This window comes from Podarcis gaigeae (genome assembly GCF_964106915.1).
Source record: "Podarcis gaigeae genome assembly, chromosome: 4".
Lineage (NCBI taxonomy): Eukaryota > Metazoa > Chordata > Lepidosauria > Squamata > Lacertidae > Podarcis > Podarcis gaigeae.
Window position 1 is genome coordinate 107,783,932 of NC_139677.1, and position 11,955 is coordinate 107,795,886.

Here is an 11,955-nt window from a genome sequence, read left to right on the forward strand (position 1 = left end):
GAGAAAAGGGGAGGGGGTCAGCGCCAGGCAGAGTTTGGGGAGGGGGGAGAGCCCCCTGGCAAAATCCCCCCCCCAAAAAAACGCCGCTTCTGGTGAACCAGAGCAGTGCACGGAAACGCCGTTTATCTTCCCGCCTGAGCGGTACCTATTTATCTACTTGCACTTTGACGTCCTTACGAACTGCTAGGTTGGCAGGAGCAGGGACCGAGCAACAGGAGCTCACCCCGTCGCAGGGATTCGAACCGCCGACCTTCTGATCGGCAAGTCCTAGGCTCTGTGTTTAACCCACGGCGCCACCCGCTTTTAACCAGAGGTACCACTGTATAATTATTATTATTCAATAGCAGGCTCCCACGGACTCTTGTTAAAGAGTCATCCGTGCCCAGGGGACCCCTGGGGCATGAGGACCTCTCTCTGACCCCTAGCCATCCCCCGAGCCCCCACAGCACCCATACAGCCACCTCCCGGGCCCCCCGCCCCGCCCCCTCCTCCTCACCCAGAGTCTCCGAGCGGCGCAGGGCGGGTGCGGCGTTCTGGGCGTCTGACCAGTCCAGCTTCCCTCTGGCCACCAGGTACTTCTTGGCTTTGGAGAGGAGGGAGGGAAAGTCTTCCTGGGAGGCGGCAAAGCTCTCAATCTTGTTTTTGACTGAGCCCAGGACCTGCCGGGGGGAAGAGGGAGGGAGGGTGAGGGGCGCTGCCAGGAAAGGGGTCTGCCCCGCAGGAGGGTCTCTCCCCCCCCCCCGGGCTCCTGCGAGGGTCCATTGCATCCGCTAGCTCTCGCCCGGCACAACATTTTAGAATAATTAGGTCAATAATATCCTTAGGAGGACAACCAGATTTAAGCACAAATTCGACCCACAGCTGTGAGGCATTCGCGAGTTTTTTTTGCGGATAAAGTCCTATTGCTCCGCCGTGACCTCCCTGCCAATTTAGATACAGTGACTGAACTGGAGGCCCCTCGAATGACTTCAGGTCCAGTGTTGGACCATTTCGATCGGATACTCCCTACTGATGTGGATAGATTCCTCCAAATTGGTAGGCCCACCACCTGCCTCCTTGATCCATGCCCGTCTTGGCTGATTAGGGAGTGTCCAGATGTTGTGCGGACCCCCCTGGTTGAAATTATCAATTTGTCCCTTGACACGGGGACATTCCCAGGGGAACTGAAGGAAGCAGTGGTGTGTCCACTCTTAAAGAAAACTTCATTAGATCCCTTAGACCTATCCAATTACCGCGCAGTTTCATATCTTCCATATCTGGGTAAGGTAATTGAGAGAGCGGTTGCTGAACAGCTTGGTAGGTTTCTGGAGGAAACATCGGCTTTAGATCCATTTCAGTCCGGTTTCCGTCCTGGTTTTGGGACGGAGACGGCTCTGGTTGCCCTAACAGATGATCTCCGTAGACAACTGGATCGAGGCGGGTCAGGACTGCTGATCCTTTTAGATTTGTCAGCAGCCTTTGACATGGTCGATCATGATCTTCTGGACCACCGCCTCGCAGACGTGGGGATACAGGGCATAGCCCGTAACTGGTTGTGCTCTTTTATCTCTGGTCGGGGACAGAGGGTGGCACTAAGGAGGGAAATGTCGTCGCGCCACTCCTTGGTGTGTGGAGTGGCACAGGGCGCAATTCTCTCCCCAATGCTTTTTAACATCTTTATGCGCCCCCTTGCCCAGATTATCCGGAGCTTTGGGCTGGGCTGTCACCAATATGCTGATGACACTCAGCTCTATCTGCTGATGGATGGCCACACCGACTCGGCCCCGGACACACTGACCAGATGCTTGGAAGCTGTGGCTGGATGGTTTCGTGGGAGCCGATTGAAACTAAATCCTTCGAAGACAGAGGTCCTATGGCTAGGTCGGGATGGCATGGGGATGAGGGACCAACTCCCTTCTCTTGCGGGGGCCCAATTAGTGCCATTGCCTTCCATTAAGAGTTTAGGTGTAATCCTTGATGCCTCCCTTTCCATGGAGGCGCAGGTTACAGCAATAGCCAAGGCGACATTTTTCCACCTTCGCCGCATCAAGCAGTTGGTCCCTTACCTTTCCCGCCCCGACCTGGCCACAGTGATCCATGCGACGGTCATCTCCAGGCTTGACTACTGTAATTTGCTCTACGCGGGGCTGCCCTTGAAGCTGTCCCAGAAACTCCAGCGGGTGCTGAATGCTGCAGCGAGGCTCCTCACGGGGTCTCTGCCATGGGAGCATATTCACCCAGTGCTTTTCAAGCTGCACTGGCTCCCGGTGGAGTACAGGGTCAGATTTAAGGTGCTGCTTTTGACTTTTAAGGCCTTTCACAGTCTAGGACCCTCGTACCTACGGGACCGCCTCTCCCGGTCTGCCCCACTGAGAGCTTCAAGGTCCATAAATAGCAACACCCTTGTGGTCCCAGGCCCTAAGGAAGTTAAATTGGCTTCAACCAGAGCCAGGGCCTTTTCAACTCTGGCTCCGGCCTGGTGGAACGCTCTGCCTCATGAGACCCGGGCCCTGCAGGATCTGATTTCTTTCCACAGGGCCTGTAAGACAGAGTTGTTCCGCCTGGCCTTTGGCTTGGAGCCCATTTGATTCCCTCCCTCTCTCTCTCCCCCCCCTTTCTTTTCCTTCTCCTCCTGTGATGAGGCTAGATTTTAATATTTTAATGTTTCAATATTTTAATGTTGTCTTTTTTAATTTTGTTTTTTTAAGTTGTAATCATTCATCTTGTTTTTATTATTACTTGTAAGCCGCTCTGAGCCCGGCCTTGGCTGGGGAGGGCGGGGTATAAATAAAAATTATTATTATTATTACCTGGATGAGGGACTTGACGCTGGGCTGGAAGACCATGTTGGTGTTGAGGAGGAAGGAGCGCAGGAGCGGCTGAGGGTGGGCGGCCAACTGGGCGATGAGCCCCGTCAGGAGGAAGTTGACGTAGAGGGAGTTCTGCAGCATGTTCTCCAGCTTGGCCAGCAGCACCGCCACAAAGGGCCCTGCGAGGGAGGACAGCAGGGGGTCAGCCCAGGGGAGTCCCCCCCCCCCACAGAGCCACTTCCAAGGGAACCCGGTTACCTTCTTCTCAAAAATAATTTCTGCTAAATTTTCTGCTTCGCAATTTCGACAAAATATCAACGGCTTCCCCTCCTCCTCTTTCCATGGTTCCTTTTGCATATCACAAATCCCTGCATATTTTACAAAAGCTTTACCATTCAGCCAGGGCCGGATTTCAGTTTGATGCGGCCCTTGGCTGCTGGAGGGAATGGGGCCCTTTATGTGTCCAGCTCTCCTTTGTCAACAACAAATTGCCACTGCTTTTAGTGTTGAATACCATATTTTTTGCTCTATAAGACTCACTTTTTCCCTCCTAAAAAGTAAGGGGAAATGTGTGTGTGTCTTATGGAGCGAATGCAGGCTGCACAGTTATCCCAGAAGCCAGAACAGCAAGAGGGATCGCTGTGCAGTGAAAGCAGCGATCCCTCTTGCTGTTCTGGCTTCTGCGATTCAAAATGTTTTTTGTCTTTTTTTCCTCCTCCAGAAACTAGGTGCGTCCTATGGTCTGGTGCGTATTATAGAGCGAAAAATACGGCATATGCTAGATGGTAATTGATGGAGCTAAGACGTATCTCAAGCCATTTGCACATCACAAAAGATGTATTTTATCAAAGTAATTGCTGAACTGGAATACAATTAAGTAGTTTATCGTATAGTTTGGAAATGTACATCCAGTTTTCCCCCCTAACCTTAACCCCAAGAGAGTGGGGCCCTAAGCTATAGCTTGTTTAGCTTATATGTAAATTGGGCAATATTCCCTTATTGCATCCATCAAAACTGTTGAATTGATCTTAATGCTGCCCACATTTTCAGCTGTACACATTTCCCCCCCATATATTCAATAAACGTTTTCCACTCTTCTCTAAACATGTGTCCTTCTTGTTCTCTTATTCTATATGTTAAGTCTGCAAGCTGCACATATTCTTAAGCTTAAGTTGCCGTTCTTCTTTGGTTGGGACTTTGCTCGTTTTCCGTTTTAGGGCTAACAAAACACGGGCCAAAGTATTGGCATATATAAATAACCTTTTTTGACACCTGGGTATTTCAGTCTGAATTATCCCCAACAGAAAGGACTCTGGGATTTTTTTGGGGGGGCGGGCAGTAATTTTTAAACATTTTCTCCTTCCTTGCAGCTTTTAAAGCAGGTTTTGTGATTCTGTGAGCCCACTGAGCCACTTGGTGCAAACAGGGCCAAAGACCCGACAGGGGATTGCAGAGATGTAGACGCCCCCGCCAAGGATCATTTAGGTTCCCCCCACCCACCCGCAATGCATATGCCCAAGTGGCCGAGGTCTCCTTGGCATGCAAAAAAGCACCTGCAGCTTCAAGAAAAGGGCCAGAGCTCTCTCTCTGCCCAAGAGCCTCCGGGGACACTGGGGGCTGGATGTCCCAATGGGTGGAGACGGGATGGGGCATGTTGCTCTGCAGGGGAAAGCCCCCCCCCCAGATGGGGTCATGCCAAGGGAGAAGAGGCCCCCGGGTGACACCAGCGCTGCCCCTTGGCAGCCTCTGGCTCCTGGGGGTGGGAGCCCCATCGGACCCAGACCAGGCTTGCCTGCACTGGAGAGATGCCAGGGGGCGAGGGGGGGGGCAGGCAGAGAAAAGGCAGGAGCAGGAAAGGAGCAGCAGCAACAACAACAACGCACACAGACCCGGTTGGGGGGGGGTCTGAAGGAAGGAAGGAAAGGAAAGATGGAAGGATAGGAAAGGAAAGGAAAGAAAGGAAGGAAAGGAAAGATGGAAGGAAAGAGAAGAAAGAAGGAGAGGAACGATGGATGGATGGATGGATGGAAGGAAGGAAGGAAGGAAGGAAGGAAGGAAGGAAGGAAGGAAGGAGAGGAAAAGGAAAAATAGACAGGAAAAGGAAGAAATAATAGGAGGAAAAAGGACAAAGAAAGGGGGAGCAGAGGAGAAGGAGACGAACGAAACTGGAAGCAGAGAAAAAGAAAGGAGTCTCTTGCCTTTGAGAATGGAGCCAAAGGCTGGGCGGGCGAAGTGGGCAGCGGGCAGAGTGCCCATGCGCCCAGACTCCTTCCGAATGGAACTAGGACCCCCCCATCCACTGGGCCCCAACCATCTGCTGCCCAGGTCTGACCCCTCTGATCCCCTCCAGAAGTTCCTCTGGGGAAGCCCCGCTCAGGCTAAACTCCCACCTTGCACAGCAGACTTAGTCTTGGGAGGCAAGGGGGACCCCTGGAGAGTGGGGGGCCTCCAGGAGCAGCAGGGGCCAGAGAGACCTCCAAGGAAGAGGGTGGGGGGCCCCCAACGACTCACCTGTGAACGGCTGGCTGGGGAGGGCCCCTGGGGTGGGTGGGGGGCTGCCGACAATCTGCGCCAGGGGGTCGGCCAGGCGGGTGGGCCCCAGGCTGCCCTCGGGGGGAGCGGCGAAGCTGCGATAGGCCTCCTCTTCCTCGGGGCTGAGGGGGTCCGCCTGGGGGGGCTCCTCCTCCTCCTCCCGGCCCCCGTTCGCCATCTCGTCCTCCAGGCGCCGCAGCTCTGCCGCAAACCTCTCCACGGGGTGGGCGCCCCCGTTCTCGGTTGGCGCCAGCGACTCGTCCGGGCCGGGGGTCTCAGGGAGGCCCCCGTTCTCCACCACGGCCCCCTCCTGCGGGCACCGGCGGACCTTCTTGATCAGTGCGGGCTCCGAGTGCGCCCCATTCAGCAGGGGCCCCGGGTCCTCGCTGCCGGGGGAGGCGGCAGGGGGCGAGGTGCCAGCGTCCGGGGTTCCCTTGGGGGCGGCCCCCTCCTCAGGCGGAGCGCCCCGCTTCTTAGTCCGGGGGGAGGCAGGCCCCGGGTGCCCGCCGGGCTGGAAGGAGGTGTAGGTGAGGGGGTCGCCCTGGCGGGGCAGGGAGGGGTCCAGGCTGGCGGGAGGGGGCCGCTCTCCGTCGTAGGGGGCCGACCAGACGCGGCAGGCCCAGACGCAGCGGTCGACGTTCAGGCGGGCGTCGCGCAGGTATTCCAGGTAGTTGCCCTCCAACTCGCAGGCCTCCTCCCAGCGAGGGGGGGTCCGGTGGGAGGGGCTGCCGACGGGGGTCCCCGGGGAGCGGGGGGAGGCGGGGCTGGCAGGATCGGGGCCAAAGCTGGGCTGGCGCATGAAGAAGGAGAGGCGCGAGGGCGTGGAGGGCTTGGGCACCGTCACCACCGAGGAGGAGTCCACACTGGGGCTGCCGTGACCTGGGGGGGGGGGAGAGAGAGGAGGGGGGTCACCAAATCGTGGAGTTGGAAGGGACCCAGAGGGTCATCTAGTCCAAATCCCTGCAATGCAGGAATCTTTTCCCCCATGTGGGACCCACAACCCTGAGATTATTCCTGGCGCCCCCCACTGGGGCTCCTGGAAGACCTGCCCTTTTCCTGCCCTTTTTGCCTGGCCGGCAAGGGAGGCCCACCCCATCTGTTTAGCTGTGGGGGTGGACTAGATGAGTTTTGGGGATCCCGTCATAATCTGCAGTTCTGCGGTTCAGTCAACTCCTGCTCAACACAAACCGGGAGTAGAGGAGGTTTTGCAACCCCCCAGCGGGAAAATGCTGCCCTCTCCCCCCACCCAAAGAGGCGAGGGTCCAGCGCCCACCGCAAAAGCCCTCCAGGCTCCACTGCCCCAGACCCCCAGCGAGGATATCACTCCCCCCCCCAGCCTGCAAACTAGGAGGAGGCAGAGAGGAGCCCCACAAATGTCGCCGGTGCCAAGGCCCCCCTTGCCCATTCCACGTGCCCCTCCACCCCCTGCCCCTCCCGCCTGGCCGCGAGAGGCTCACCCTTGGACCAGGTGGCGTGCTCCTCCTCTCGCTCGGGGGGCGGGGGGCTCTCTGGGCGGCAGCACCGGGGGACGAGCGAGAGGAACTTGCTGGCCGCCTTGCCGTAGAGGTCCAGCTCCTTCACCGCCCGCCTCTGGCTCAGCATGACGTGGCTGCAGGGGATCAGGTACCTGCCGCGAAAAAGCAGAGCTGCGGAGGGGAACCCAAAGGCCATCCAGCCCACCCCGGCGGGGCAGGAAGCGCAGCCGGAGAACCACGGCAGCCACAGAATCGTAGCGTTGGAAGGAACCCCAGAGTCATCTACGCCAACCCCTGAAAACAGCGGGGAGGACACCCTATGGTTCCCAGACATCCCTGTTTCCTGGGGACAGTCCCTGGATTCACACATTTGTCCCCGGATTTCATTTAATGTCCCCAGATTTATATTTTAAGTGTTGTAGATTTATTAGTAGGGAATGAATGTTGTGTGATTGCTTCAATGGCATAAGACACACCCAGCGAGTCAAGACAGCGGGCGCCACTGCTGAGGGGGAACCGGGGACGCCCGGCAGGTGCACTGGGGGAAGCGCTGACCCCCCCCCTCCCTGCAACCCAAATCAAGCCGGGAGCAAGAGCACCCGGCCACCACTCCGACTGCCCAGCAGCGCTCCAGGGCCATGGCAGGGAGAAGGAGGAGAGGAGAAGGAGAAGGAAGAGAGAGAAAGAGGAAGGAGAAAAAAGAGGGGAGCTCTCTTTTTTAAAATATCAAAAAAGAATTGTCTCTGGATTCAATGAAAAAAATCTGGTAACCTTAGGTTACCTGGAAGAGGAGGCTAATGGGTGAAGAGGGCCAATGGGGCCACCAGGGGGAGCCCCCGCACCAGGGAAGTCTCTGGGAGCAGGAACAGGGAGCCCAGGGCTCTGCTGGCCAGAGCGGGAGGATGCCAAGGTTGCGGGTTCGATCCCTGCCTTGCAGGGGGCTGGACTAGATGACCCTTGGGGGGGGTCCCTTCCGACGATCGCATGAGTCAGAGAGCCAAGGGGTTGGGAGGGGGGGGGGCTACCTGAGCACCAGCTGCAGCAAGACGTCTTCACAGTGCAGGTTGAGCAGAGTCCGGAAGAGGCTGAGCGAGACCATGCAGAGCTGGGGGGGGGGGGGAGAAAGAGAGGAATGAAGGGGGCAGTGGGGCAGAAGGCTCCCCCCACTCCAGCCCCCACCAGCAACACCCCCCAAGCCACCCCCGGGGCACCGAGGAGAAGAATCAAATTCTCTTTTTGTGGGAGGGAGGATGTCTTCCTCCCCACCCCACCCCCCGGGATAGGGATGAGCCCACAGCCGCCCACCCCGATCCCAGGACCCTTTTTGGGGCAGGGCAGGAGCAAAGAGCGGCCACACCAGCCCTGCAAGGTAGGACACTGTGCTCTTGGCACACGGCTGGCTCCAACCCCGCTGCCCCGTCCCCTTGGCGTCTCCCCCCCCCCCCCAAAGACACACCCGGGAGTTGCTGGCGATGCGGGAGACCAGCGTGTCGAGGATGGTGCTGTTGTCGTGGCGATGGAGGAGGAGGAAGCGCAGGAAGGTCTTCAGGAGAGCAGCCTCGCTGATGCTGCGCAGGAACAGGTCCAGGTAGGCCGTGCTGGCAATCATCTCTTCAATGGAGGTCTGGGGGGCAGGGAGGGGGGATCAGGGGGGCTGCCACACCCCAGAATTGACCAGCCAGGTGGTACCCTGAAGGTCATCCAGCCCAACCCCCAGGAACGGCAGAAGCCGGACCAGTCCTGGTGGGGCTCATGCCTCCCCCCACTTCAGTCCCAGACATTATCACGGCCCCTCTTTGCCCTCGCTCCCCACTGGCTTGGCGGTGAGAAGCAAAGCCAGTTCCGAGCCAGGCATGCTCCGGCAGCAGGACTGATCTGGCGGGAGGAGGCTTGCTATCCACCTGCCCCAAAGGCAGCTCCGGGAAGCCTGGGGGGGGAGGGAGTGGAAGGTAGGGGGGGTCCTCCCTGGCCAGGCCACACAACCCCCCACCCCAGCCCAAGCCTGAACTGACCTTGTGCAAGGCGGGGCCCAGGACCGGCACCAGGAACCCGTTGTGGATGTAATCCACCAGCTGCTTCTGGACCAACGGATGGGCCACCTGCGGGGGGGGGGGGAGAGAAGGTGAGAAGCGCCCCCAGGATCAGGCCAGGGGCCCAGCCAAGCCAGTGCCCCGCTCTCACAGGGGCTATCTGACGCCCCACGGGGAAACTCGCAAGCGGGACCCGAGTGTGAGAGCTCCCCTCCCCTCTGCTGGCTTCCAGCAACCGGAAGGCATAAATAAAGTGTGTCACCAACACAAAAAGGTTGGAAAGCTCTGGGTGCGAGTGTCACACGTGGACCTCACACACCAGGGTTCAAGCCAAGCTTTGACTGAAGGTGACCCTGGGCCTGCCTTCTCCCAGCCTATCCTACCTGGCAGGGTCTTTGTTGCTAAATTGCCACCTCTGACTGGCACAAGTAGCCGTGGGCAACCCTCTCCTCCTTCAGGGATCTGCCCAACTCTCGTTTAAGATAAATACAGAACATTAAACAAAGCCACAAAGACTTGCGAACTACCCAGCCTAAAACGAACTACCGCATTTTTCGCCCTATAGGACGCACTTTTCCCCCTCCAAAAATGGAGGGGAAATGTGTGTGTGTGTGTGTCCTATGGGGCGAATGCAGGCTTTCGCTGAAGCCTGGAGAGCGAGAGGGGTCAGTGCGCACAGACCCCTCTCGCTCTCCAGGCTTCAGGAAGCTCTGCGCAAGCCGTGGGAGAGCTGTGCGACTTCGCGCAGCTCTCCCACGGCTTGCAGAGAGCTGCCTGCACCCCGAAGCCTGGGGTGCGCTGAGTTCAGTGCCCCCCAGGCTTCGGGCGGCTCTCTGCAAGCCGTGGGAGAGCTGCGCGAAGTCGCACAGCTCTCCCACGGCTTGCAGATAGCAGCCTGTTCTGGGGGCTGGGGAAGCTCGGGCTTCCCCTGCGCCTGGGGGGAATTTTCTTCTTCTTTATTTTCCCCCCAAAAAACTAGGTGCACCCTATGGGCTGGTGCGCCCTACGGGGCGAAAAATACGGTAATAATGTCTGGTTTCACTAGATTCAGCAAATCAGTCTCTTAAGCTTAAGCCAAGAAGGAGTATTCTCTATAAGACTGAATATCAAGACTTTGAGATTAGACCACTGAAGAAGCCCAGAAAACCATCTTGGGAGTGTGCTACCTGCAAGCCCCAGTAAAAGGGCCCCATCAGGGGCAAACAGCGGCCTCTTGATTCCTTGGCCTGCCAGGGCGAAACAGGTGCAAAACGCCAGCACCCTGTCGTCTACAACTTCATTGTCTACAACTTTACTAACATCTATCCACAACTCCACTAGCATCTCTCAGTATTGTGAATATCCCCGAACTTACCTTTTGTTGGCATCTTCATGAACTTATCCAAAAGACTGAGTTAAGCATTTGAAAAATCAATTGAAACCAGTTCATTTCAGGCTGGCTAGTTCACAAGTCTCTGTGGCTTTATTTAATGTTTTGTATTTTTCTCAGAAGGTTGATAAAGTATGTATAATTATTGTTCTGTGCATATTAATCGCCAACGTGTTGCATGAGTCGCACTACTTCTATCAGCAGCACAGGCTGCATTTTTCTAGCAATTCTCTTTCAAAGCCATCCAGGAGGGCGGCTGGCCCTGCGTCCTGCAGCAGGGAGTTCCACCGTTTAACTCTGTGCAGCCTCCACAAGTGCTACCAAGAGACCCCAAAACCCACCCAGTCTTGGATTTTCCTGGTCTCTGAACCCAGTGAAACCTGCGGTGCAACTCCATACAACCCAGCAGCCTGGGTCTGCCCGCTAGTTAACGGATCGTAGCCCTGCAGAGTTGGCAGGGACCCCAAGGGGTCATCCAGTCCAACCCCCTACCGTGCAGGATCTGCAACCAAATCCCTCTTCACGTGGCTTTCTGTCCCAGAAAGGGTCCAGCTGCTGCCAGAGCTGTGGTTGGGGGTGTGAGGAGGCCAGCCAGCCCCTGCCCCTTCCCCCCCCCGAAGGCAGACTCACCTGGATGACGGCATTGCAGAACTCCAGCGAGTTCATGAAGAGGACCAGCGAGGGAACGCCCACCCAGTCCTCCCGCCGCAGGAAGTGCCAGTCGTCCCCCCGGACCTCCAGCTTGCGGGGCAGCGAGGAGTACAGGGCACTCAGGCCAGTAGCCAGCACCTGGGGGGGGGGCGAGGAGAAAGAGGGTGTTTGGGGGGGGGAAAGGGGCGTTTGAGATTTATCAGCAGCAAAACTGCCTGGCCCTTCTCAAAGAGCCTGGGCTTTCCAAACCAGAAAATAAACTCTGGCTTCCCGGAAGAAGGAGAAGACTCCCCAGGAAGCCTGGTGACCCCCCCGCCTCCCCGGATTAGGGGCTATGCAAAGAGCATGGGACACCCATGAAGGCAGCCCTGTTGAGGGAAGTTTTTAATGTTTATTGCTGTATTGTGTTTTTAATATTCTATTGGGAGCTGCCCAGAGTGGCTGGGGAGGCCTGGCCAGATGGGCGAAGTATAAATTAATAAATTATTTATTATTATTATTATTATTATTATTATTATTATTATTATTATTATCATCATGAATGGGGGTGGGACGCTCCTTCCCTGGAGGTTTTTAAGAAGAGGTGGGGACTCTGCAGATTGAGGTCAAATCCTGACAAGACAGAAGTACTGTTTTGGGGGGACAGGGGGTGGGCGGGGGTGGGGGACTCCCTAGTCCTGAATGGGGCAACTGTGCCCCTGAAGGACCAGGTGCGCAGCCTGGGAGTCATTCTGGACTCACAGCTGTCTATGGAGTGTCTCCACCCCGTTGTTCTGCCTGGATGCTGAGGTCCAGCTCTGAGGGCCTTCTGGCGGTTCCCTCCCTACGAGAAGCGAGGTTACAGGGAACCAGGCAGAGACGCCCTCCCATCAGATGTCAGGGAAATAAACTGAGTTTTAGAAGACATGTGAAGGCAGCCCTGTTTAGGGAAGCTTTTACTGTTTGATCTTTTATTGTGTTTTAATATTCTGCTGGAAGCCGCCCAGAGTGGCTGGGGAGGCCCAGCCAGATGGGCAGGGTATAAGTAATAAATTTATTATCATCATCATCAACACTATTACTATTATTATTTCTTCAATCTACACAAGATTGTATCTGGGGCAGGACCA

General features: G+C 56.7%; 1 protein-coding gene across 1 annotated transcript in view; it reads right to left on the minus strand.

Moving 5' to 3' along the window:
- The window catches only part of FHIP1B (FHF complex subunit HOOK interacting protein 1B), a 32,612-nt gene that overhangs the window by 647 nt on the left and 20,010 nt on the right, over positions 1–11,955 (minus strand). Inside the window, exons 5-12 of the mRNA XM_083736291.1 lie at positions 10,826–10,984; positions 8,809–8,895; positions 8,253–8,420; positions 7,822–7,901; positions 6,779–6,948; positions 5,301–6,200; positions 2,790–2,968; positions 497–659 (exon numbers count right to left, since the gene is read on the minus strand). Of these exons, the coding sequence (XP_083592417.1) occupies positions 497–659; positions 2,790–2,968; positions 5,301–6,200; positions 6,779–6,948; positions 7,822–7,901; positions 8,253–8,420; positions 8,809–8,895; positions 10,826–10,984 (1,906 nt within the window). The remainder of the gene's footprint in view (positions 1–496; positions 660–2,789; positions 2,969–5,300; positions 6,201–6,778; positions 6,949–7,821; positions 7,902–8,252; positions 8,421–8,808; positions 8,896–10,825; positions 10,985–11,955) is intronic.